Source organism: Rhodnius prolixus, unplaced genomic scaffold (assembly GCF_049639745.1).
Source record: "Rhodnius prolixus isolate KJV_2025 unplaced genomic scaffold, Rpr scaffold_3, whole genome shotgun sequence".
NCBI classification, from domain to species: Eukaryota; Metazoa; Arthropoda; class Insecta; order Hemiptera; family Reduviidae; genus Rhodnius; species Rhodnius prolixus.
Genome location: NW_027411603.1, coordinates 17,650,879 through 17,676,195, shown reverse-complemented (window position 1 = coordinate 17,676,195; position 25,317 = coordinate 17,650,879). Strand labels below are relative to the sequence as shown.

The 25,317-nt window shown below is 32.0% G+C and overlaps 3 protein-coding genes across 9 annotated transcripts; 1 reads left to right on the top strand and 2 right to left on the bottom strand.

Moving 5' to 3' along the window:
- Positions 1 to 36: 36 nt before the first annotated feature.
- Positions 37 to 3,785, bottom strand: LOC141452145 (lymphokine-activated killer T-cell-originated protein kinase). Its single transcript, XM_074124039.1, has 5 exons — positions 3,495 to 3,785; positions 2,927 to 3,126; positions 1,866 to 2,058; positions 1,050 to 1,331; positions 37 to 372 (listed from the first exon to the last, which is right to left on the bottom strand). The coding sequence occupies exons 1-5, from the start codon at positions 3,595 to 3,597 to the stop codon at positions 227 to 229; spliced, it is 924 nt and encodes a 307-aa protein (XP_073980140.1). The 5' UTR covers positions 3,598 to 3,785; the 3' UTR covers positions 37 to 226.
- A 155-nt stretch (positions 3,786 to 3,940) lies between these two features.
- Positions 3,941 to 22,413, top strand: LOC141452138 (NCK-interacting protein with SH3 domain). Of its 7 annotated transcripts, none has more exons than XM_074124010.1 (11): positions 4,013 to 4,352; positions 4,421 to 4,602; positions 4,669 to 4,878; positions 5,022 to 5,195; positions 5,435 to 5,737; positions 6,945 to 7,147; positions 7,248 to 7,351; positions 10,355 to 10,567; positions 17,118 to 17,290; positions 17,522 to 17,705; positions 22,125 to 22,413. In XM_074124010.1, the coding sequence occupies exons 1-11, from the start codon at positions 4,322 to 4,324 to the stop codon at positions 22,151 to 22,153; spliced, it is 1,806 nt and encodes a 601-aa protein (XP_073980111.1). In that variant the 5' UTR covers positions 4,013 to 4,321; the 3' UTR covers positions 22,154 to 22,413. The 7 variants fall into 7 exon arrangements, 6 of the variants coding, with proteins under 6 accessions (XP_073980113.1, XP_073980111.1, XP_073980110.1 ...); XM_074124009.1 differs by lacking the exon at positions 22,125 to 22,413 and adding an exon at positions 18,154 to 20,938; XM_074124012.1 differs by lacking the exons at positions 4,421 to 4,602; positions 22,125 to 22,413 and adding an exon at positions 18,154 to 20,938 and having other exon boundaries at positions 3,941 to 4,078.
- LOC141452152 (troponin C, isoallergen Bla g 6.0301) lies at positions 22,208 to 23,830 on the bottom strand. The gene is made up of 5 exons (XM_074124048.1): positions 23,620 to 23,830; positions 23,330 to 23,501; positions 23,138 to 23,257; positions 22,804 to 22,935; positions 22,208 to 22,722 (listed from the first exon to the last, which is right to left on the bottom strand). Exons 1-5 carry the CDS (start codon positions 23,620 to 23,622, stop codon positions 22,694 to 22,696), a joined length of 456 nt encoding a protein of 151 aa, XP_073980149.1. The 5' UTR covers positions 23,623 to 23,830; the 3' UTR covers positions 22,208 to 22,693.
- Between the last annotated feature and the right edge of the window lie 1,487 nt (positions 23,831 to 25,317).

Below are 25,317 nucleotides of genomic sequence, written 5' to 3'. Positions count from 1 at the left end.
TACAAACTTATTTTTTTGAAGTGGCCATAGCTCAGATCGGAGAAGTGCTCACTCTACCAAAACAAAAGTCTACTTTGCCTTAGCAAAAGCCAATAGGGTTAAAATACAAATCAGTACTAAAGTAATAAATCCAAATGATTTTGGGTAAGTCATTCCTTAATAGTTGTTTAAATAAAACAACTGAAAACTCAACTTTCGTTATACCTAATATGTATAATATTTAATACTATTTATTCATAATAGCTTCTATGCTATTTATTAAATCTTTAGCATCTGGACGGTTTAAATAATCTGCTTCCGTACACCATCTGAATATATCAATTATAATTTTATACTCCTCACTTAAATTTTCTGGGACATCTGGTCGAGTTCCTAAAATGAGTTTAACCATTAAATTTCTATGCAACTAGCCAATTATCTAAACTGTCTTAATTTTAGGTAGTTAGACCAAACAATAAAACCATTGTTTCGAAGGTGAATGCTTACAGCAACATAAGCTCCTTGTTGTTGTAAGTATTGTTGAGTTCTTTTTCAGTTAACCCTACTTTGCTAAAATAGGAATCACCTGAACGATGTTAAAGAGGAGACATACTTTCTAGTTTTATAGAGGGATGCAAACATTTCCGAGCATCCTGTTTATACATATATACATGTATATTACTATATTACAAATTCATCTAAATTTGCATAAAACTATTTAGCCGTTTTTACAAGAACGAATTTAAGTTCTCGGAAGTCAAATTCGAGTACTACAGTAATGCTAAAATTCCTAATTCACAAAATCAAAGCTGAAGAAGACATTCATAGTGACTCCAATCATGCATTCACAACAAAGAGAAACCTCAGATGGATAATTTAAAGCAAATCGTTTGACCTAGCTTATCCATTCATCCAAGTTTCCAAGTTATCCAAGTTTTATTCACCCACACAATCACACATACATACGAAACTGCTTTGCTTTCTACATATTTTGAGCGGCAAAGATAATTTAGGCCTTAATGGTTTCGTTTTTCTATCGATATCAATATAAAAATAATTTAAGAACTTACCGTAAGCATATTCTCTTTCTGACCTAAAATCATTTTCACTTAGTGTGTTAGATTCAATCTGTTCACAGCATTCATCCGATGGGGAATGTGGTGGGCGAAGGGATAGCATTTCCCAAATAGTTAAGCCTAATGCGAATATATCAGCTTTTGCAGTGATCGGGCCGGATACAAGTACTTCTGGAGCGCTCCAACATAAAGTACCAACATAATCTTCAATTTCGCCATCGTCCCCAATTGGGAAGCTCACACCAAAATCACATAACTTTATTTGGTTAAAGTCTCCTGGAATATCATGAAGAAAAATTTAAATCTTGACAATTTAATCATAAGTTTTAATCTTACGAGTTGGCTTTACGGCAAAATACCAAATACCAATTATTTTTAACGTATTATGCACGTGTTAGATTATAAGTCAAAACTTAAAAAAAAAAATTACAATCTTTTAAGCTGAAAGAAATTAAGAAATGGTTTTTTGAATATCCAGTAATAGCTCTGCAAATTCAGAATTAGTTAAAAGCAAAAATCGTAATGGGTCTTCAGCCACCACAATTTGTATTTTTATAGAAGTCTCTCAAGCTAGTTTCTAGAAAGAAGTTTATTTAAAAAAAAAGAATAGCAAATAAAACATCGTACTTCCTAATATCTGCACATTCCAATCTGGTTCACTCTAAATTAAAAATCAAGATGTTACAGATACTCATCTTTTTAATAGTATTTAGGGATGCTATAAACTCAATCTTATTAATTATATAACAATAAGTTAATTTAATAAATACAGTGAAAACAACAAATAAAATGAATTAAATGACGAATTACCTTTTATAAGTATATTGTATGATTTTAAATCTCCATGAATAATTTTCTTTTCTGTATGTAAATAATGAAGACCCTTGCAAACTGATAGAATTACTTTAAGAATCAAACTCGGCTCAAAGGGTCCAAGTTTGTTCTCGTTACGATTTTCTATTAAATCTCCTAATGAAATTCCGCACTCTTCCATTGCTAGTACCTTTAATATTTGAAACAATTCAATAGAGCTGCAGTTAAGATATTTTGTGAAATGTTCAAAACAGAATCTTGGTAACAGTTTCTCGTAACAGTTACTCATAGACTGGTGTAAATCGTAACAATTGTATTGTAATATAATATTGTAATTGGCTGTAAATGTAAGAAGAAGCATTGAACGTAGATTATTATAAAAGAATCTTTTGTAAACACCACTTTCTTTCTACCCTATGAAGAAAACGTTTCTTAAAAAAAAAAAAAATAATAATAATATAATGCTTATTTATGGGTTCTCATACTTAATTCTCGAGATTATTCATTGGTCCTGCAGAGTAGTTGTTGTTATGCAACTTTTTCAATGACATCCACGAGCAAACTTATATATATATACGTACCAAATACATTCATACATCAATTTATAGAAGCCTAAATTATACTAAAATACATAGACTTTGCTTTATTAAGCAACTCCTACAATATTTTTATTTTTTGTATTTAAGATGCGTTAACTTCTGAGGTTATTGGCCTTTGGCTTTTTTTTCAGTGCACTGCTGGCTTCTGGACATTGTTCTCTCTTTAGACAACACTGTCTATCACCGGACAGTGAGCTATAAGAACTTTCTAGGAAGAGAAAATCTAAGGGTAAGCAGCTAGCTGTATTCGAACCCGTGATCTCCGCGTTTGAATCCAGTATTCGCTAACCATTCTAGCTAATTCCTTCCCTAATTTACAATATTGTTACCCTTTTACCAGTACCTCTTTCACACAAATGGAGAATTTCAGTAATAAAATTGATATTACTGAAATGAACTTAAACATTAAGAAAATAAATAAATAAAAAAAATTAATAATTTTAGGACACAAATGATTACCGCACGTCCGGTATCAGATTTCATGTAAGCTCGAAAACCAACAATATTAGGATGGTCCATTTTTTTTAATATATTAGCTTCAATTTCCATTCTTTTTGTTATTAGGGGACGAGAATATTCCTTGAACGCTTTTTTCAGCGCCCATGGAGACTGTTCAATATCTCTTCTGCCAGAACGATCCCATTGGTATACGTGAACTCCTGAAAATAAATACAAAATTATTTATTTATAATTTATTCTAAGCATTTTGAAAATATCTCTATTGAAAAAAAATCTCTGGCAATCATTTCGTGTTTGCGACAAATATCTTTACTGGAAGGGCGAAAATCATTTAATGTTAATAGGGCAAGTAGCGTTACAAATGGTTCACCTGTAGCTTTTGATTGTAATTGTGTTTCTTCCAAAAATTGATAAAAAGAGCTTGAGGGGTGGAACATAATTTTTCTTCTAAAGTGAAATGTTAATTTTAGAAAGCAATTATTTAATTAAATTAGAAATCTTTAGAAAATCTGAGTTATAATTAAAGGCAGGAAGAGAAAATGTGATTGTTTCAGTAAAGTTCTTTTACCTGTTCCGTGGCCTATCAATTTTAAGTTGGGAGTCGAAGGCACTTGGAAATGCTTTCCGCCTCGTTTTCTTCCATCGAAATTAGGTGAGTTAAAAGCACTCATTTCTGAATAAATATAAAAAACAAAAACTAGATAGAAATCAATAAATAAAAATGAATAATCTATAATGTCACTAAATTGTACATAGCAATAACCCTAGGGCGAACGGCTTTTAGAACACATTCAAACAAATCTTATTTTCTCGTGTTTTGGTGCTTTGAAAATAAAAGTTACAATTCCCGCCAATTGAGTCAGCCAACATTTCATAAAAACAGGTTAACCAATAGTCACAAAATCATTTTTAGGATACTTTAATCTCATTTAAGTATATATCCCTATTTATTTAATATTTATTAATGATTGATTATGTTGTTATTTTTTTGTTCAATAACGAATGTTGTCAGCTGTTTTTTGTAACTCAATTTAACCTAATTCAATTATCAATTCAATTGTGTTGGCTAGTTTGTAAACCTGATGGAACGAAGAAAGGGCGATTAAGCTTAGCAGGGATGGTTGCAGTTATCACTTCACTCGAGTGACAAAGGTGCACTACTTTTCCGCTATTTTCGGAAATACTTAAATGTGATGAGGATATATGTTTTGAAATAGAAAGTGTCGTTTCTTAAGTATGCCAAAAAATTTACTACTAAAAGATTTATATAATGTCTTACTTTGGAAATAAGTGTTGTAAAAATCAGTTTCCTAGTTCATATGAAACGATGCGTTTTGAGTCTATGAAGTTTCACAGAGCTGTCATTATTAAGTAAGTGTTATAAATAAAACTGTGATGGAGTGCTCTAATAAACTGGTGAAACAAGGTAGGTTTACTTGTTCACGTTTAAGTTGAGAATAATACAATTTCTTAGCAGTGTAATGATGGTTTTAGAATATGAGATACTACAAGCATTGTACGATTTCACTGCAACCGTAGCTCACACTCTGAGTTTCAAAAAGGAGGAGCTCTTTATATTCCACTCAGGGAACATCATAAGCAGAAACTGGTGGAGTGTGATTAATTGTAATGGAAAGTTAGGATACATCCCTTCCAATTATGTAGCTGTTACAAAAGTAATTGACTTGGGTGGATTTTTATTTTTCTATCTGAATTGTTCTTAATTTTAATTATTCTTACAGGCAAGCAGAGGAAAAATGGTAAGTTTCATCAATACAGCTATTGAAACATTGAGCAGTGATATTTCCAAAGGAGGTACGGACAAGCAGTTGGAACTAATGAAGGAACTTATATCTAGGAAGCAGGAATTAGTTGATAGAAAGCATCGAATTCCATCGGTTAAAGAGAAGTTAACTACATCGAAATCATTACCCAGTTCTGAAAAACAAGAGGTGTTTATATACATTTTTGTGAAAGATTTTAATTAATCCTGTTTGAAACAAGAATTGAACTTAATTTAATAATTATTCGTAATGTATTTAAAGTTCTACTTTCTATTAGTGTTTTATTGTTTTGTTTTTTAATATTTTTTTAGGAAATTCCTGGAAGCCCGAAGGATAAACCTGATTCCAGCGAAACTTCTTTCTCATTAAAAACTTCTTTGTCTGAATACAAGTTCAATTCTGTGCCAAATGAAAGATTAGAAAACTATGAAGTGAAATGTCTGGTAGAAAGTGCACCACAAAATGCATACATGTTAGTTCAACAAGTAGGTTACAGTATAAAACTGATAAACCTAATTTTTGGTATGTTTGAATTAGATCAAATCCTTTTTTATAACCCCCTATGATTCTCTTTAATTGATATGGGTAATTAACAAGTTTGTTATTAATTATTTTGGGATAACTTTTAGAGGAATTAAAACTTGCTGTTTTGTTTCAGTTCTCAAAATAGGAAAATTTTCATGAAATTAAATTTTTTCTTTCAATCAGATTTTTCTTTTTCTAGGTCAGAAATTTGACTGGTTTAAGTCAGGAAAAATCACGCATAGCTGTTGGAGTAGTTGCTGAAGGCTTAATAGATATACTTTCTGCTTCGGTGCATCCTAGTTTAGAATTATTTTTGGAACTTTTACACAAAGATATTACGCCATCAGAAGAAATATTAGATGGAACTCTCGATGCTCGCAATTTGAGACGGATATTGTCTCATTTAACTGCTATGAAAGAAGATGCCCAGCAACGATCATGGCATTTATGGGACGACGAAGCTACCATTAAACAGAATATTTCGGAACTTTCTTCTATTCTCGTAAGTGTGATTGAAGACAGCTTTTTAATGAAATAATTAAGTTTGTGTTTGTAATGGCAGGTGGTAGTAAAGAACTCTTCCAAAAACTCACACACGAAAGGTAATTCGGTTTATTCCACTTGATATCAGTAACCCAACATCTTATATAAGGATAGACAGTGTTGTCTTTTACGAGAGAACATTATCCGGAGACCGGTAGTGCAATGAAAAAAGCTCTGAGCTCCAATAATCTCAGATGTTGACGCATCTTAAATACTAAATAATAAATATGATAATAACGCTTAGATATTAAAGAAAAAAAAAATGTTACTTTTAGCAACCTTTTCTTCTTTTGATTCATTTTTGCCGCTGACAAGTGACATTTGTTATTAGAATTATTGCAGGTTTTCCTAAAGCTTAAAAAAGTTATGTGGATGGTCTTCTTTCTCTTGTCCTCTTGTATACTGTTTTGTCTTACAGTTTCTATTAACTCCTAGAACTCTCCATGTAGAACCTCTTTTAGTCGGGTTTCGCCTCCAGTTCAGTCGCATGAGGTAGGTGTTGGGTTATTTAGTTAAAAGTACTTCTAGTTAATAGAGTTTGTTCGGATCGCTTGAAGAGCAGCTTCTTAGTCAAAATTAAAGGATGGGTGGTAGTAATCGTCTCATTTTATATCAGTTACGAAGAAGCACCCTTTCTACAATTTATTTCTTTCTTCTAAACTTTATTTTTTTTAATTTAAATTTATTATAACAATAATCGAATGAATCATCACCACCATCATTCTTAGCGCTACTATCTACGCAGAGCTGAAGCAAAGTCTGCCCAATAGGCTTTCGTCCTCATGCCTTAAGTACATAGCAGGGATTGCACTTTTTCTTCCACACCTTTGAAACGTAATATTAGGCAACTAAGAGTTTCGCAGAGTGAATAATATAAGAACTTTCTCGGAATGGAGTTATCCCTCATCCTAGAAATATCTAATAATAATCTAATAAATAATGATTCAGATATACATTTATAAAAAAAAAACTAGATGAAGCCCAAATAAAATTCAAAAGTTATAAAATGTGCATTCGCAAAAATAAAGAAGTTTATGTACGGATATTTGAAATTATTTAACCCGGCTAGAGGGATGTGGGTAGGGCCAGTTTTTCTAACTCTTGTTTAAAAAAGAAGTTATTTAAATTTGATTTTTGGTTAAAAAAATTGTTTAAATGTTAAACAGAGTGATGCAGATCCAATGATATGTAGAAGGGTCTTGATGACAGCAAACTATGAAGATGTGAACATGCTTGTTGCTTATTATCAAATGGAGGAAAGAAACGCTATAAGACAGCTACTTATTCAAACTTTTGCCATTATGTGTAGTCTAGACGAAATTATTATAAGTATTCTACTAAATTCAGTTCTTCCGATGGAGTTAGCCCGGTAAAAAAATGTGTAATTAAAAATAAACTTTAGCTATAGTCCAATTTAGATTTTACTTTTGTTAAAGAGGGTTTTTGTAACAATGAAATGTTCTTTTCAGAGAAATGCAAAGTAACATTAGTAAACCTCAATGTCTTTCCAAACCAGCAATGCTGTTGTCTATGATATTTTCTTTAGGTGAAGCAATGCCAATAACTCATTTAGGTATACTAACTTTATTTTACTTCTGTATTTGAGAAATTAATCTATACTTATCTTATTCGACTAATAGCTTGTATATCTCAGTAACAGAAAAAAAAAGTCTGGTTTACAACTCACACGAACTTCTCTTACTAATTCAGCTTCAACCTGGTGGACCAGAGATTGATTTTGGGATTTCCCTTAGATGAAATGCTTTTGCCGAGCTAACTCTCACCCCGCTACATAATAAGAATTGAAGGAGGGGGTGGCCGAAGATAAGGTGTAGGTAGTTGAAGGATAGGGGATCAAAAGGCTGACAGTCTTTTCACTGTAAGCGGAACATACAATGGACCTATTCTTCCCCATAACCCATGGGGTAAATTAAGTAGGTAATAATATACAAAGTATATTATATTGAAATGTCATTTGCTTTAGAGGAAAACTTATCGCCAGCCCTCCTAAGATTTGCTGTTATTTACGGAGTTTTGAGGGAAATAATTCAAATGAAAGATAGAGTAGTAGATGAGACACTTTTGAAGACAATTCGTAATACCTGAAAAATCCTCTCAGAAACCGGAATCTTGTCAGTAGACCGCTGGAACAAAAAGTTTATTTTTATTTACTTGTAAAAACGGATATTTAAGTTATATCTCCCCAAAGTTATTCATTTTTAAGGAGTTGACCATATACAGGCTAAAACATTCTCATGCAGAACATTTTTTTAAATATAATTGTCTGTTTTCGAAAAAGTAAAATTTGTTAATTTACTCTTCTTTATTTTAACTCTTTCAATTTACTTACTTTAAAGAAGATATTGCAATCATGTTCAATTTTTGATGTAGAGTTTTCAACGTTAATACTCGTTTTAAAATCTCCAAAGCGCGAAAAAAATGGTTTTTTAGAAAAGCTCTCGCTCGTTTGTATTAGTATTGTGTGGGTGAAAGAACAAAAATAGCTATTTTTATGATAAGATTAAACATATCAAATTGGATTCTTTTTTTCATCCAAAAATGGCCTCCATTATTTTTTTTTAAATGATCCATCTTTATGTCTCTGATGCCATCATAAAATATGATGAAATAAAAATCATCTAGTCAAAAGTGTCTTTTTTCAGAAAATAAGCTTTTTTTTTTTTTTTTTGTAAAAGGTTTCAGCGATTTCATTCAAACTTCGTGTGCTCTTGTGAATTTGTAACCATAATTTAAAACACGATTCCAGAAAAGTGCTTTTTAAGGCAAGGCGTGATAGTATGAAGTTACTTTCTAAAGAGTACTATTCTACTGAATAAATTTTGAGATTTTAAGCGATTTTTTACACCACGTTTTATAAGATACCGTTACTCAAATTGCAGTAAGAGAAAGTCGTGTGAGTCGTACGCATTAAATATGTTACAAAAGATGCGAAATGGTAAATTGTTGCAATCATGTAATTTAATTAAATTCTTCAAGAAACCTATCCTTTCAGAAATTGATACTACACCAGAATCATTCAATAATTATCCATCTAAAGATTTAAAGCCCTTCTGGGATGTCTATCGTCAAAAACTAACCGGGTTGGGAAGTGTGTATGTTTTGCAAAACTTTAATTTTAAAATAAATTTCGTAAGTGGAAGTATCACTTAGAATATGAACTTCTTACTTCTTTTTTTCATCCAAAAATGGCCTCCATTATTTTTTTAAAACTCCATGCATACCAAATACAGTACATTTATAACATTTATTTAAATATTTTTCTAGAAAAAGTATTTTTAGGCAAGTTTGGGTGTCTGGATAGGCTTTAGAATTTGAGAGTATTTAACGGTATTTTTAAACCGTTTTAAGAAAGAGGAAGTTGAGTGGACGCTTCACCAGAATTTTCCCTCTTCCTTGCCGATAAGTGATCATCCAGTGACGTACAGTCAGTACAGTTAGATTTTGTTTTGACTGAATTTGATCGAACCTTGCCATTGTCAAATTCTTCAGTGTCACAGAGTTTTTTTAAATGATCCATCTTATGTCGCTGATGCCACACAGGATAAATATCGGGCAATCTTTGATCCTGATTTAATTGAATTTACACAGTTCTTCTGCGTAAAAAGGTCATGGCCATGTGTTTAACTTAAAAATAAGGGAAATCTTCTTTTTAGGAAATGTGTTTGATAAGTTGTTTTTCATTATTTTTGGTGACTGATTCATAGTTTCAATAGGATGAAAAAATAATTGCCATTTCAGTCGTGATACATGGAACAGACAAGACAGAAGACATACCAACCCTGTAATGTAAAAATATTACTTTGTAAACTAGCCCTGAAGATGACCTAGTCCCTAGGTAGAAAGCTCGGCAGAATAAATGTATCACGACTGAAATGGCAATTATTTTTTCATCCTATTAGTGTTTGATAAGGTGTTTTTTTTTATGAATAAAATATTTTTTATCCTGAAAGGAAAATATGTTTAGGACACGTTAAATTGGAAAATTGAGGACGATTGTTCAAATCTTCAATTTTGATTTCTCTTTGGAAATATTATTTTGAAGATCCATAATCTGAAAAAAAAGTTGTTATTAGGAAATGGTAGTGTATGTTGGCATGGAGTATTAACATAACTCAAAAACTAAGTGTAGAAAGATCAACATTTGGTTTTGGTGCCCCTCAGGGGGACGCGACAATAATATTTTGATCGAAATTTGCCAACCGAAAACTTCACTTTACTGAATAAATTTTGGAATTTTTTGATATTTTATTTGGCTCCAACGATTTTTTTTCAACTTTATATACACATTACATAATTGTAGCCTATCTTTTATTTGAAAAATTTTCCATGGAAAATCCTTCTTTTGGTTTTCTGAGAAAAGGCAGGCTTCCCACTACTATGTTATGTGCGGCTTTACTTCCAGTATTAATTAGAATTAATTGTAACAATAAAACTCTAATTGAGTGTAATCTGTTTAGCAGAGTGCCATTTTACTTGCTTTACTCATTAGCGAATATTTTCCTCTTCCTCAATATTACAGCTACAGTGCCACTTATTTTATGCAATGAAATTTCAGATCATTTGGGGATTGATTTTATAAAAAATATATTATTAGTTATTGAAGCCGAAAATTCGACAGAAATATCAGATCTTTTGTTAACACTACTTCTTTCTTATAATCTACAATTCAAACCAAAAGCTGTGGCCAACATTACAGTTCAAGCAGTTATGGAAGCCCCTTCTGTCAAAACTTTCACTGAGAAAGTTCTATTGCTCATCAACAGAGAAGGTATTTTATTATTAAGAGAACAACTTAATATCTTGTTTACGATATATATAATTGTAGAAATAAAAGGATGAATTATTTTATACATTCAACATATTCTCTTTTTGTGATTAATTTGTTTCAGTGAATAAGGAAGATAGTGACGTTATTCCTTTATTTTCCAGTTATTCATAATTAAGCTTCTTATCTTTTCAGGACGATGCGTCAGTTTCATAATGCTATAAAATAACTGATGTAAATTAATGTATTGTAACTGTAAGAAGATAAGTTACATTTTATATGAAACATTTAATGTTTATAAACTCGTGCCTAAAAAAAAATTGTGCTGACCAGAAGTGAAGTTTATTATTTTGAAACTTCCAAAATTTTCTCGTAATAGTAAATAGTTTTAATTAAGGAAACAGAAAGGGCAATTGAAGGAGTTGTGTAATATGTTATTAAGCACGGTTAACGATTTTAAGACCAGTTTTCATTGTTTAGTAAAGACAAAAATTTAAAGACTCAAAAAGTTATTACTACAGTTTAAGTTAACTAGAAAATTTTTGTTAATATTTATTTTGCAGTGTATTGTGTGATTTTAAAGCGTTCCATTTGTCTCCTAGAGAAATAGTCTGTAATGCAATTCATTCTTTCAGCCATTTTTTTTGCTTCATTTCTCTTTTTTCATTTGTGTTCGTTATTCCAGGCGCTACTCTGCTTTATTTGAGGCTGGCCGCCTCGAGTGTTGCTTGCGCAATATAGTAATCAGAGAGAGTTAATGGTGTAGGACAAAATCTGTTCTTGAATCTGATTATTTTGAAGAGAAACATCTTTAGTGGTTGTTAAGTCTAATTGACAACTATCGAGAAAGTCTTCAAATCACTACATCTGCCCTATTTATGGTGATGTGAATTTGACAAAACGAAATCTTCTCTAATAATATTGTGAACAATGTTCATTTTTAGACAGTCAGTTTGGTGGCCCTGTGATGGTCATTGCTATCCATTTCCTGTAAGGTTTCAAACTTTCGCCAATTCTTTTATTGATTCTGTTATGATTTCTGGTCCACATTTCTTGATTTTCCAGTGTGTAAATTCTAAAGCCTTTTGAAGAAATCCAAATAATTTGTGGTACCACCAACTTTGGCAATTAGGCAAATTCCAGTTTTATTGCAACATTACGTAATGCTTTCTAATCCTGTAATTTTGCTGGGGTCAAAACAGAAACTCTTATTGCAGCAAATGGTGAACCATCAGTTTTTTAGCCGATATACTTTAGGTCAAGTTATGGTCCCAAGGATTGTTCGTTCTTAGCGTTGCAACTCAGGTGATCCTCTGGCGTGCAGGTGATCTTGCTATACTGATACATTTTTTTTAAATTATTACTTTTGCCATTTCTCTTTCTTTTCTTCTAGTCTAAGACATTCAACCGAATTTTACCAAGGCTTTTCTGTTTGTTTTCTACTTTCCTTTCATTTGTCTTGGAATCATGAATAACATTTTTATTTTATTATTATATTTTTGTTACTTATGTCATTTTATCTATTTTACAATATATCTAATATTTTTCAAGTGAAAACTCCAAATTTGACACGATCTCACTACTTCATTTTCTTAGTATTTTAAGTAAAAGTAATTGTGTAAAATATCACAGTTTCATTTGAAATTTATCTTTTTGGTCTTTGACGTCAGTTCTTCGTAAAATGAAATCTTTCTTTATTATTACACATGAATATTAATAAATAATTGTAGAAGTAATTATAATACTAATAACTAAATTGAACAAATATAAAAAATATAGGATCCTTCATACACTTTGCAGAAATATTCAGGACAACCGAATTCGAACCATTTCCTGACCAGTCAATTAACTTTTCTTTCTTGGAAAAAATAATAGAAAATAGTAAGTTTTCACCAACTTACATAAATCTATGAATTCCTTATCCTCGTTGCACAAAAGCAAGTTGCTTGATTCGACAGCATCTGCAGATCTCTCATTAATCCTACTGCTCCACAGCCACCTTTCTTCAGAATGTTGCCAGCACCAAAATCAAATATTGTCTCCATTCTCCAAAATCATTCAACGTCAAAATATAGCCGAATTATTTTTGGTCATTTGTGTTGCATACATTCCAGGAAATCTTTTATCGGACAAGTTAAATTGATTGACTTATCTGTCTAAATTACTCTTAACATTTCTTCGTTCTGTATTAAAAGTTATGCATTTTTTTTACTTTATACAAAGAATTTCCTGTAATAATATTTTACTTTGTAAATAATTTTATTTGACCTTTTCCTTTGACCATTTTCATTTTCGCTTTTTAGCTTCTAAACAGTCCCATTACTCTTTACGTTCATCTGTGATCCCACTAATTCTAGTATTAAAATCTCCCAACATTATTATATAGTTCTATTGATATTCTGAGCCTTGTGTAACCGAAAAAATATTGGTAGCTGGCAGGAGCTAGTACATACTATAAATTTGAACTTCGGACTGCAAGACCAGCTGCTATATACAGTTAATACTCCAGAAAAAAATATTCATTCTCTACCGTGCGTTCGGCCTGGCCAGTGCCCGCTTATATTAGCTATCGTCTGTGAGTTATGTATATATATATATTTTTATTATTATTTTGTATCATAAATCTTTAGCATAAATTTTCCTTATTATATCAAATTTTCCTTAATTAAAGGTATTTTGTTGGTTCTAAGCACAAGAGAGAATTTTATTTTACTCCCTATCGCCCCGGGTAATTGTCTCCAGGACCCTCCCTCCTCTCACCAGTGAGCTATCCTGCCAAAGGCACCCTTAAGGGTAATTTTCTTTTGAGGCTGGTTAGGGATCACGTATCTGATAGCGTCGGCTATCTGGCGCCCGCAAAGATATCGTCCCTTTCCCCTGACCGGTCACAAGGAAAAAATGGCGCCGCGAACAGAGACCAGAAAAAGGAAAAATAAATAAATTTATTTTTAGTTTTAGTAAGTTTGTTTGTGTGTATAGGTTGTCCCTTATCTGACTTATTGGTCGTATTAGTATAATAACAATAGTCCAATAGTTCTTTATTCACATTGGCTTTTGTTTACCTTTTGCATTAATCTACTGTTATCTTGTGCTTATAGCAACTTTTACCTTACATTTATTATTTATTGTGTCGTCAGTATTATTTCTTTTCAAATTAAACTTATTGTCCATTTAAATTTAAACATTTCTGATACTTGCTATTTTTCTATTTTTTATGCACTTATACGATTTTAAATGACCTATTAATTGATTTATTATTTTGTTATTACTATCTAATTAGACTAAGCATATTCTTTAGATGTTAAAACTTTTTAGTATGAATGGTTACTGAGTATAGGAAGAAAAAAATTAAATGGTTCTGAGCACTTGTCACAGAGCACTTCCTATTTAATTTTTTTTTATGTCCGAGGAATTAAGTTCTGAAGAAGGGGCTAGTCCTCGTGTTCCGCACTTGAGTTGGATTTACGAACTTAAAAAGTCCGAACTCTGTTCACTCTTTGATACATTATCACTTCCGCCCACAGGGCGAGTACGAAACTTAAGATATCGGTTGCGGAATTTTATTATTACCCATCCCGAGCATTGGATTTCGGCCATTCAGAGTAGAAGTGATCTAAATAAGAGATTACCAATGGCACCAACAACTGATTCAGACCCCTCAGAAGGTGTAAACCCGGTTATGTCGCCTCAAATGTATTTTCCGTTACCCTATTTAATCTCGTCCTGGAAGTTAAAATTCGATAATACCACCGGTTTGAGTGCTGTCGATTTCCTTACACGAATTTCAGAAAAGAAGAAAACTTTCGGATTATCTGATTCTGATTTACTTAAGTGCCTGTCTGAACTATTAGAGGGAACACCTCTCAACTGGCATCGTCTTAATTGCACTTCCTGGCAAAACTGGACCGACTTTGAAAAAGATTTCCGTGCTACGTTTTTCCCGTTCAATTATCAAGACAAATTAAAACGAGAAATTGATAGACGAACCCAGGGAGAATTTGAAAGGATCACTGATTATGTTCTTAATATGCGTGCCTTGATGTCCAAATTAGATAAACCCCTTACCGAAGAGGAACAAATATCTAAAATTTACAATAATCTTCTGCCAGCGTATCAGGGATACTTTAGACGTTCAGAAATCCGTACCTTCTCAGACTTAATTAACTTAGGCGAAGAATATTGGTCTTATGCTGAACGTAGTAAATCTTACCGGCCTCCCCCTCCCAAAAGTGATGCCTTGATACCTGAAACGGCCTATATACCTCCTCCAATAAATAGAGGAAATAAAATTTCCGTACTGTACAGTCCAAATAAACCTAAAATGACTAATTTTCAAGAAAATGTAAAACCTAAACTACAAGATGGCCCTTCCTATTCTAAAGATAATTCCCTATATCTCATCACACATACTCAAACTCCCGCTAAGTTAAAAAATAAAACTGTCCGGCTTGAGACCACAACGAACACCTCTACACCGGAAGTGACCAAATCTACCTGCTGGAACTGTGGTCAAAATGGTCATACCTATAGCGTCTGCCAAGAGAAAAGAACACGTATCTTTTGTTACCGCTGTGGACATCCCGAAGTTACTGTTAAGTCTTGTCCCACTTGTACTCTATCGGGAAGCGAGAGAGGAGTTCGGAAAGAGAGATCGATCAGAACTCCAACTAAGGATCCCGCTCTCGCCCCTGAACTTCCCGAAACTTGTAATTTAACTTCAGATACTTTTGGAAGATCCCTGTCTCCACCGATCCCAAAGTCTAATTTTCGACCAGTAAATGGCTGCCTCTATATTCCACTTAATATCAATGGCCAGTCTCATGACGCGTTAGTGGATAGTGGATCGGCTTATTCATACATCAGTCTTTCCGAATCAAAAGGTCTGCCTCAGACTCACTTAACAACTATCGACCGTATAGCTGTCTCCTTTGCCAACGGGACACGTGAGATTACCGAAACATTAATATCTCTTCCGGTACAAGTTGCCAAGCGCAACTTCACCTTAAACTTTCTCGTATTGCCTTCTCTCTCAGTTCCCTATTTAATTGGCTTGGACTCATTATCGGCTATGGAAGTAGTAATAGATTTTTCATCTCATTCCTGGCATTTTAAAAGTTCAGCGAATATTTTTACTTTCCATCACAAATCGGTTAATCAGCCACAGATTTGCAGCATTCAGAACCTCACTCATATCGAAAATAAAACATTAAATGACTTTCTACAATTGGAATTCGCGAAATTCAACACTCCTGACACTGGTGTAACTACTTTGGTTCAACATCAAATAGATGTAGGCGACCAGACTCCGATCAAACAGCTAGCGTATCCCGTATCTCCTAAAATCCTGAAGGCTTTGCATACTAGTAAACATTCATCGTCCGGTTACAATCCCGCTTTCGTCAATTTCGGTCGCGAACTTCGACAACCCGATTCCTACCGTAATTCAGTGGAACAGAGTGCTGACAATTGGTCTGAACCATCGGCCTGGATACATTCACTCACAAAATTACAAGAACTTAGGACCTTAGTGGAGAAGAACTTAATAATTTCTAATAAAACACAATCTCGTTTTTATAATACTCGAAGACGAAACGTTACGTTCCAAGTAGGCGATCAAGTTCTACGGAAAAGTCATCATTTATCGTCAGCTGGGCACAAGTTTTCGGCTAAACTAGCACCCAAATTCGATGGTCCCTTCCTCGTGTCAAAGAAGGTATCAACCAATGTCTATGAGCTACAGACAGAGGAAGGAAGGGCGCTAGGAACCTGCCATGTCGCCCAATTGAAACCTTACAAGGGAGAGCCTCCCGAAGAAGATGTCTTGCACCAGCCAACTGCAGAGGCAAATCCAGTTTCCCAAACTCCAGACCCGGACGGGTAACTGCATCAACGGCTCGACAGGTCTACGCCTCCAAAGAAGAGGGGGTGTAACCGAAAAAATATTGGTAGCTGGCAGGAGCTAGTACATACTAAAAATTTGAACTTCGGACTGCAAGACCAGCTGCTATATACAGTTAATACTCCAGAAAAAAATATTCATTCTCTACCGTGCGTTCGGCCTGGCCAGTGCCCGCTTATATTAGCTATCGTCTGTGAGTTATGTATATATATATATTTTTATTATTATTTTGTATCATAAATCTTTAGCATAAATTTTCCTTATTATATCAAATTTTCCTTAAAGGTATTTTGTTGGTTCTAAGCACAAGAGAGAATTTTATTTTACTCCCTATCGCCCCGGGTAATTGTCTCCAGGACCCTCCCTCCTCTCACCAGTGAGCTATCCTGCCAAAGGCACCCTTAAGGGTAATTTTCTTTTGAGGCTGGTTAGGGATCACGTATCTGATAGCGTCGGCTATCTGGCGCCCGCAAAGATATCGTCCCTTTCCCCTGACCGGTCACACTTGTCTATCGTTAAGAAGAAATTTAGCTAACAAAAATAAATTCTTAAGAAATGATGGATTTTATTTTAATAAAATTTCAAGTTTCAAAACTAGATAATAGCAAATTTTAGTAAATCTATGGCATACTAATACCTATCATTTTTCATTAGAAGATCCAATTACCAAGTTAAAAACGCATGAAACACCGTACCATTCAGTTTTGAAATTGTTGAATGACTTATTCTCTTATTCAGCCACTGCAAAATTATTCTACACGAATGACGTAAAAGTTTTGATAGATATAATTGTCAGACAAATAACAGATCTTACTCCACATAACAAGGTAAATTATTTCTTTTCGTAATATTACGAAATATTGTTTTTACTAATTGGGTTCAGTTACACTTGCTTATTTTTGCATATTCTATTTTATTCATCTACAAAAATAAAATAGCTTGGTTGAAAATTGAAACATTTAAGTTTTAGTATTTTGACATAGTATTTTATTAATTATTTCTTACAGAATAATGGTACAAATTTATTTATATTATTATTATATTTATTTATTTTTTAGAAAAGGACTGAATATTTAGAACTGTGTAAATTAATAATGTACACTTGCGATGATACTGCATTTGAACATCGTCTAGATGATCTCAACTCTCTTTTTAGTCGAATTTTATTTGATGAAGTACCTGAGGTACCTGAAGACAGATATCTTGTGCGAGAAATAAAAGAAGCTCTTCCTCAATATTTTGGTAAGTACTTACATTTTACCTAATCATACAATTTTTTTTTTTTCTGCATTTTTACTGTATAGTTTTATGTAAGGAATTCAATTTATTAATAGATTTCTATGCCACCTTAAAAAAAGTCTTAAGATAATATCTGCCTATAGCTAAGATTTTGTCAATTGGTCAAATATTTATTTTTAAAGGTCATCATTATTAATATCAAGTCTTTGTATTCTGAAAGTATTCTACAGTCCGTTAATAAGTTGGTATTAATATTTTTCTTAAATGGAAATAAAGCAAGGGTTACCAAAGTGTAGAGTTGTACTCAAAAAAATATATAATTTAGTAAATAAAGACAATTACTCTCATTTTGTCTAATATTTTCATCGATGATAATCAAACCTTCAACTTCCATGTCTCTTAAAATATCTATAGTTAACAATGTGGACGGTGATAATCCAATGATTTTCAGATCTACGGTCTTCCCAGGCCACATATAGTCCGAAATTCATGGAAATCACAAGCTAAAAGAGGGTGCTGATGAAGGATAATTAGATACACAGTTAAACCTGCAATTTAGAGGTGTGCTGAATATTATTCAGCCAGTTGGTAAACTGGAGAATTAGCTGAATACTAAAGTTTTTATTCGACGTTCTGGAATTTATTTACCTTTTTTTTTACTATTGTAATTTTTTAGCCAAATTTACTTTATAAAATAGCTTTTAAACAAAAATGGTTTGTTTAGAAATTACTCTTAGTTTTCTTTGACCTTCTAAAAGCCTAAGCTCACTAAGAGTAGACTCTACAATAGCAAAAAAAGGAACAAATTAGTTAACATAAATTTAAAATGCACATTTAAAAATGATTCTCTATATACAAGCGGATTTATTTTCGCATTTAAGATCAAACAAGTAATTTATAAATTTGTTATAATTTTAACTTATTGCAACTTTTACTAGTCATTAAATCTTTCTTAACACTTTACTTGCATAAATTACTGCACTAAATGTTATTTGGTTTGATTGTTGTTGTATTTTGTAAAAATCATTTAAATATGAAGCAGTTGAAATTATTAATTGCCTGGGGAATCAGCTTTCAATTTTATCCTATCTTCAAAATTGAAGATTTTTGCAATAAACAAACTAAAATTTATGAAAATAATTTTGATAACCCCAAATTCAGTATCATCTTAAGTTAATGAACATAGCAAATAGATAATGATCACTCTTTTCCATGGCATTATTCGTTAGTAGCTAATACTACTACTTTATTATTACAAATCATGAAATAAAGCATTTTAAATTTTTTATTTTATTTTAAATATTTAGAACTACCAATCTAAATACAATTCGTTTGTTTTCCTTTGTACGCTAACCTTGCTATTGATGTGTATTATTTTCTAGAAGAAAAAGTGAACTTTAGTGAAAGTAGATCGAAAAAAAAATCATGTTGCCTGAGCCATTGGCATTATCATAAATGTAAACGTTTTGATAATTTTTATACTTCTGCCTATTACTGCAGTCGGCGAGAAATTATCAGGGGCGGCTCACCGGAAATCAGCCCTTAAATTTCAGATACAGGCTGCCCCTCTACATACTTTTTTCTTTCTATTATCTTATCTGCTGTGTATTATATTCAACTTCAATATTAAGTCGTTATGAAATGGACAAAATTCGTCCATTTATTTGACAAATTTTTAGATTATTGTTACAATTGTATGGGGTTGCTGATTTTATGTATATTTGTGTAAATACGATTGGTTACTTGAAATTAAACCACAAGATACCGCTTTATATTCTGTCAGTTTAAATTATGTATAGAACTTCTTCATTTTTTCCCGTTTTTAAAATTACAGAAGCTAATGGTTTTTTTTTCGTAAAACAAGAATAATAAGTCTTAATTTGGGATTAAACAGCCCTTCGAAGGGGCTAAATAAGAACTTGAATAAAAATATTGCATTATAATTATAAATTTATTAAAACAATTGTTTGAAAAACCATTCAGAATTCGCAAAGTGAGAAGGATAAGAGGTTTTCTTCTTGTGCATATTAAATCCATCTATGTAGATACTTCCTTTTGTGTTAATAGCATTTTAATACGCCGATACAATTGTTACCCGTATTTCAAATATATGAAGCAGGCATTTAAAGTAAGATTCAAAGCTTGCGTAATTTATTCCAGATAACTGCAGAAGAGTTTAAAATTTTGTCCTTTTTCTCCTTCTTGCTCCTTTAAAAAAAAGCAGTACGAAAAAGTGGTGGACTTTATTATTTATCTCTCCTTCTATAAGAAAAGTATTGCAATCATGCAGATTTTAAATTTTCAAAAGAAAATACACGTTTTGCGGTCCTCTGAAAACGAAAAAATAGATTTTATACTTTGGTCTTTATGTCTAGCTGTTTAAGCATAATTCAACATTGACAAATTTCAATAAGGACTTAAGATTTTCAACAAATTCAGCCAATTAAATATGCCTTCTGACTGAAGTGATTTATGTTTTCTTTTTCGAAAATGATTCCAATGAAAATCTTTAATTCACTTACTTCACACTTTGAGCTTTTATTTTCATTGGAAACATTTTTCTTAGAAACTTTATGGCGGATTTGTAGTAAAAGGTGAAGTTAACTCTACTTTAAAGTGTCTTCTCAGAACATTGTGCTTCTAGTGTATAATATTTGTGAATACAATATGTATAAAATTCCGAGTTGTTGAATGTTAGACCGCCAAAGAGCGACTGCGGATTTCATTTGAATTCGGACATCAATTTTGTAGACATCTTTTTATTTAAAACTTCTTTTTTTGTGAAAATTGATTTTAATGTGTTTCTTGAGATCTGATACTTCACCTTTTTACAAAAGTATAGTTTTATACAGTGAACTTGTATAACATTGAAGTAACTATTTTTCTAGTACATATTTTCTAAGTTTCAAGAAAGGAACTAATTTTGCTGCCCCCAAAAGGTTAATATAACTAGATGATAAATTCATAGTGCTAAAGTAATGGAAGTAAGCTTTGAGCTCTTCGAAATCTAAAACTTGCATACTAATTAATTGAAATGTTTATAATTACTAAAAATTGTTTGAGCTAAAAAAAAGTTATTAATATAGTTCACATTGTGTTTAAAATAACCATGAGAAGTGTTCTCATTTGCCAACTATTTTTTTTATTGTTTACTTGTTTATATCTTACGTTGTAAACATTTTCTTTGTTATTAATCAATTTGACCTTGGTAATAAATACATTTTAATTTAATTATATTTTAAGGTACATATTGAATTGCAGTGATACATTTATCTCTTGGATGTTTTTCAATTTTTGTCTTTTTTTGATGTATTGCGAATTTCAATGTTAGTATTTAAAGGAAATGCAAGTGTATTAGCGATCAAAATTTCTCATGAAAGTGACTACTGCATTCTATTCAAAAATTAATTTAAAAAAGTTCGTAGCGTGATATTAATTATTTTTGTCTTAATTAAATTGAAAAAAAGTAAGATAATAAGAAAGGCGTTTCCCAGGGAAATCTTGAGCGTTGAAAACCCTACTTCTTAAAATACCTGAAAGGATAATTTTTTTACAATAATACGCTATAAAAAAATGTAAAAGTAATGTAGATTACTTATTTTATTTAAGAAATTTGGAAGGGTATTAGGCTGATTAACTTTCTAATATTGTGTACAAACATGAGATCCTAATCATAATTCTCTAAACTAAAAATTAGATGTAAGATATGATATCGCGGGATTGGCCAGCACATGTTGCCGCGATTTACGGGGTGATTGGGGCAACCTCTCTAGACTGTTTGATTAGATTTAAGTTATGGAGAGAGACTAGTTTGTAAACCTTGAAGGCACGAACGTTTCTTCTCCAAAAAGCCAAATTCTTAGCCATTTATAACTTTCAACCTCAATAGGAAGTACATACTGCCGTTTCTTCTTAGTTTTGACTAATTTGTACAGGGAAAACGTTGTCAGGCCCTCCTCTGCCCTGAAGTTTTCACCCCACTTCGACTGCGACTATTTTCACATTTACGTTTATTGCCTGCACAGTGAAACACGCAAATGTGAACCTTCCTGGGCCAGTCGAGCTGTCATATTACCAGTTTATTTCCACTGCGCGGTCCCTCAGTCATTAAATTATCAGATAATCCTCGATTGACCTGGCAGTTTCATTCTGCTTTAACTACAATAATTTGATAGGACATAATAACCAGAAATGCCGCTGTATGTCTGAGAAAATTATGACTCTGAAATTTATTCTTCTCTTAGAATTTAAGCAGCACAAAGCATTACTCCTTCTGAAAGATTAGCTAGTTTTTCTAGGCTTACCGAGATATTAACTGGTTTTAGCGCTCTGTGATTAAAGGATTACTTACTTAATTATTAATAATATAATATTTGAGTATTTTTTTTTTTTTTTTTATAAATATTGCATTCACTTTTCTAGCCAAACACTCTCCCCAAATACGTCAATAATAATTCTGGGTGCGCTTCTGGCCAAGAGTAAGTTTCAGATAAGGCAATATAAAATGGTTTTGAATTAAAAATATATTTTCACTTTGTTAACAACATTGTTTTATTTTTTCATTTCACTCTCATTATAAATATAAAATAAAAGACACAACTTATCTTAAAAAAGAAATTAAATTGTTCAATGAATGAATCTAGAAAAGAGGAAAATAAGGGAAATTACATATTAATGTTTCTCATATTCCATAAAATATAAAATTTAAGGATGCAATTAACCACAAATTTTTAACCTGATTTAATGTTCGCAACTTATTTAAACGTCATTAGAATATTTATAATCTGATACATCCACGTAATTAAGCACTTTGCTTATAACTTATCAAAAATTGTTACACTATCAGTACTTAAGCTGTTTTCCCTTGATCTTACTGGTTTAAATAATAAATGCATTTATATTCATTACAAGTAAATGCATTTTCAATGCTTGAAAATTTTAACGTAATTTCTCCTTTTGCTTGCTTATTAAAGAAGTTGAATGACCAGCTTTTATTCTCCTGTCATCATTTCCATGAATTCTTAAAAAAAAATACAAGTTTTATAAAAAATTTTGACATTATATGAATCTTAGTTTTATGCTTGATTTAGGTTTAGCATACCATCAAAGTCAACAGTGCCCGATCCATCGGAATCAATCTCCTCAATTATCATATCAAGCTCTTCATTAGTGAGTTGTTCATCTAATTCGTGGAGAATTTCTTTTAAGCATGAAGTAGGTATGTAACCATTACCTATGAATTATAATAATATGAAAACAATAAAATATAGCTACATGTTTTAAACTTCTGATTTATTCTTATTTGTGAGGGTGTTGTTACGCTGCATTTTTAATTATAACTTTTTAATAGGATTCAATTGAAATAATAATAATAAAAATCATGAACGCAAAAAAATATGATTATCATTATTTTGGACAACGAAGACAATTATTACCTTCTTTATCATAAAGTCTGAAAGCTTCACGTAACTCCTTTTGCATCGCTTCATCATCTTCTTCAACAATAAATTTTGCAGCAAGGGTAACGAATTCATCAAATTCAAGTCTGCCAGATTCTAAAAATGAAGCATTGGCATATTAAAATCAAGAAATTGGGATTTAAAAATGAATCTGAAATTAATACATACTGTCGGCATCAACTTCTTCAATAAGTTCATCCAAAATTTTCTTGTTAAATGGTTGACCCATTAAACGCAGAATATCTGCCACCATGTCTGTGGGAATTGATCCCGAACGTTCTCTGTCAAAAGCATCAAATGCTTTTCTCAGTACAGAAATTTGTTCTGGCGGTAAATCATCCTACATCCACAGATAAAACATTACATTATCATCATTATTACCATTAGCAAGTAGTTTGCCAGATATTTTTTTTTTTTTTTGTAACAAGTATGAAACAATATCACCATACAATACCTACCATGTTGATGTAAATATGTTCTTAATACAATTAAGAATCTGAACAAGCGACACTCTCAGTAATGTATATCCAGTCACACCCCCACCAGTATACCTCGTGTATAGCTGATTCAACTCTTTTGACTTCAGCGCCTCTCCCTATTAATAGATCAAAAGCCCATCGAGAACATTACCCCACTCGAATACAGTCAGATACTTAGTTGCCTATGCTGGAAACAACTGTATTCCTACTTATTTCTAGAACGGACCACACCCTTCCAAACGTGAACCCTAGACATCCCCTCCACCGACTTGAATATGTTTACATTCTAAGCTATTCTTAGGAAATGAAAAAGTCATATTGTAGGTCAATGTCTTTCATATGTGAACGTAATATGCTCTAAAGCTGTTTGACATTATTAGCTGCTATTAATTTATTTTTTATGAAAACTTTGTGGATGAAATTGACAATGTTATGACAGTGGTGAAGACAAAAATTTATATCTTTTTAAAATAATATCTCATTTCTTTTATTTTTAATGTAGTTTTATAAGTATTATTCCTGAAAAGAGAAATTTTTGTAATTTTCACATTTATTATAATTAAGTTGAACCAAAATTGAAAAAATAAGAGAAACATTGTAATACAGAGATGCTGATTGGCAGTGTAATTGTAATAGTGATGCTTTCCTTCGGCCTTGGGTTAACGAAGATATTTTTAAAAATTCCTTGTTGCTCTGCATTCCTGTAGAAGTTCGTACGTTCAAGAGGTTCGTAAGGGTACAAAGATTTATTTCTGTTAAATGAATACCGAAGTGTCTGATGTGCGTCCAGTACAGTTGTTCATTCGCTTGAAAAGTTAAACTTGCGTGGGATGTAATGTCTCTTAATTCAGGAAATCGTCATGATTTTACATATATAATACGGAAGGGGAGTTTGCCGAGTTTACAGGGTCACTGACCGGCAATTTGACCAGACATCAAAGTAATAGAAAATCATCATTTTATATTTCAGAGCTTTCTCAGTTTTATACCGACTTAATTTTTCTTGTACTTGCTAGCATCGTATAGATGGTTGAAGAAACTTTGAATTGACTATTCTTCAAGGAAGTGGTAAATAGTCACATTATTCCACTCATGAACTTACATATCCTTGCAGTGCTGTAAATCGCCCTATACATAATTAGTTGTTCTCACTGCAGGCTGCATCAAGACAACCCCTTTTAACTTCTGTTGAATTACCGTAAGTTTTTTCTTCTCATATTGAGCTCAAAAAGTAAGCAAATAAGAATTCAAAGTACTGGAGCCCATTATATTTTGAAAGAGCACTCGAAAAATCTATTATGTCGTTTTTGAAAACATGAGACATTAAAAGACTTTTTCTTTAGGTCAATTTACTGGCATATTTGGAATTTCCTAGCAACTACATAACTCATAAATAACACTATAAAGTTGTTCTACCCATACAAAACAAAAATGAAATTTAGGATTAATATTCATACTACATACACTGGGCCAAAAAAGTCTGTGAACACTAACCTAAATTTTATTACTTTTATTATTATCTTATTAGAAACTTCTTTTATTTTCAAATGAAATATACTATTCGATAGACAGAAACCAGAGTTTTTCATTTTATATTCAATCTTTTATTTTTGTTCAGCAGGAATATCACAATTAAATGTTTAACAAAACAACACCCCAAACGAATGCAAAAAAAGT

Bases quoted from the DNA above. Each gene is read 5' to 3' on its own strand.
- LOC141452138 (XM_074124009.1), top strand. From the start codon at position 4,322: ATGGAGTGCTCTAATAAACTGGTGAAACAAG. The intron at 4,879-5,021 runs GTGTTTATATAC...ATATTTTTTTAG, and splicing joins CCAGTTCTGAAAAACAAGAG to GAAATTCCTGGAAGCCCGAA. The intron at 17,291-17,521 runs GTAAATTATTTC...TTTATTTTTTAG, and splicing joins ATCTTACTCCACATAACAAG to AAAAGGACTGAATATTTAGA.
- LOC141452145 (XM_074124039.1), bottom strand. From the start codon at position 3,597: ATGAGTGCTTTTAACTCACCTAATTTCGATGGAAGAAAACGAGGCGGA. The intron at 3,127-3,494 runs GTAAAAGAACTT...ATTTATTTTCAG, and splicing joins ATTGATAGGCCACGGAACAG to GAGTTCACGTATACCAATGG. The intron at 1,332-1,865 runs GTAATTCGTCAT...ATGATATTCCAG, and splicing joins ATACAATATACTTATAAAAG to GAGACTTTAACCAAATAAAG.
- LOC141452152 (XM_074124048.1), bottom strand. The intron at 22,936-23,137 runs GTAATAATTGTC...TATAATTCATAG, and splicing joins CAGACTTTATGATAAAGAAG to GTAATGGTTACATACCTACT. The intron at 22,723-22,803 runs GTATGCTAAACC...TTTTTTTTTAAG, and splicing joins GGGCACTGTTGACTTTGATG to AATTCATGGAAATGATGACA.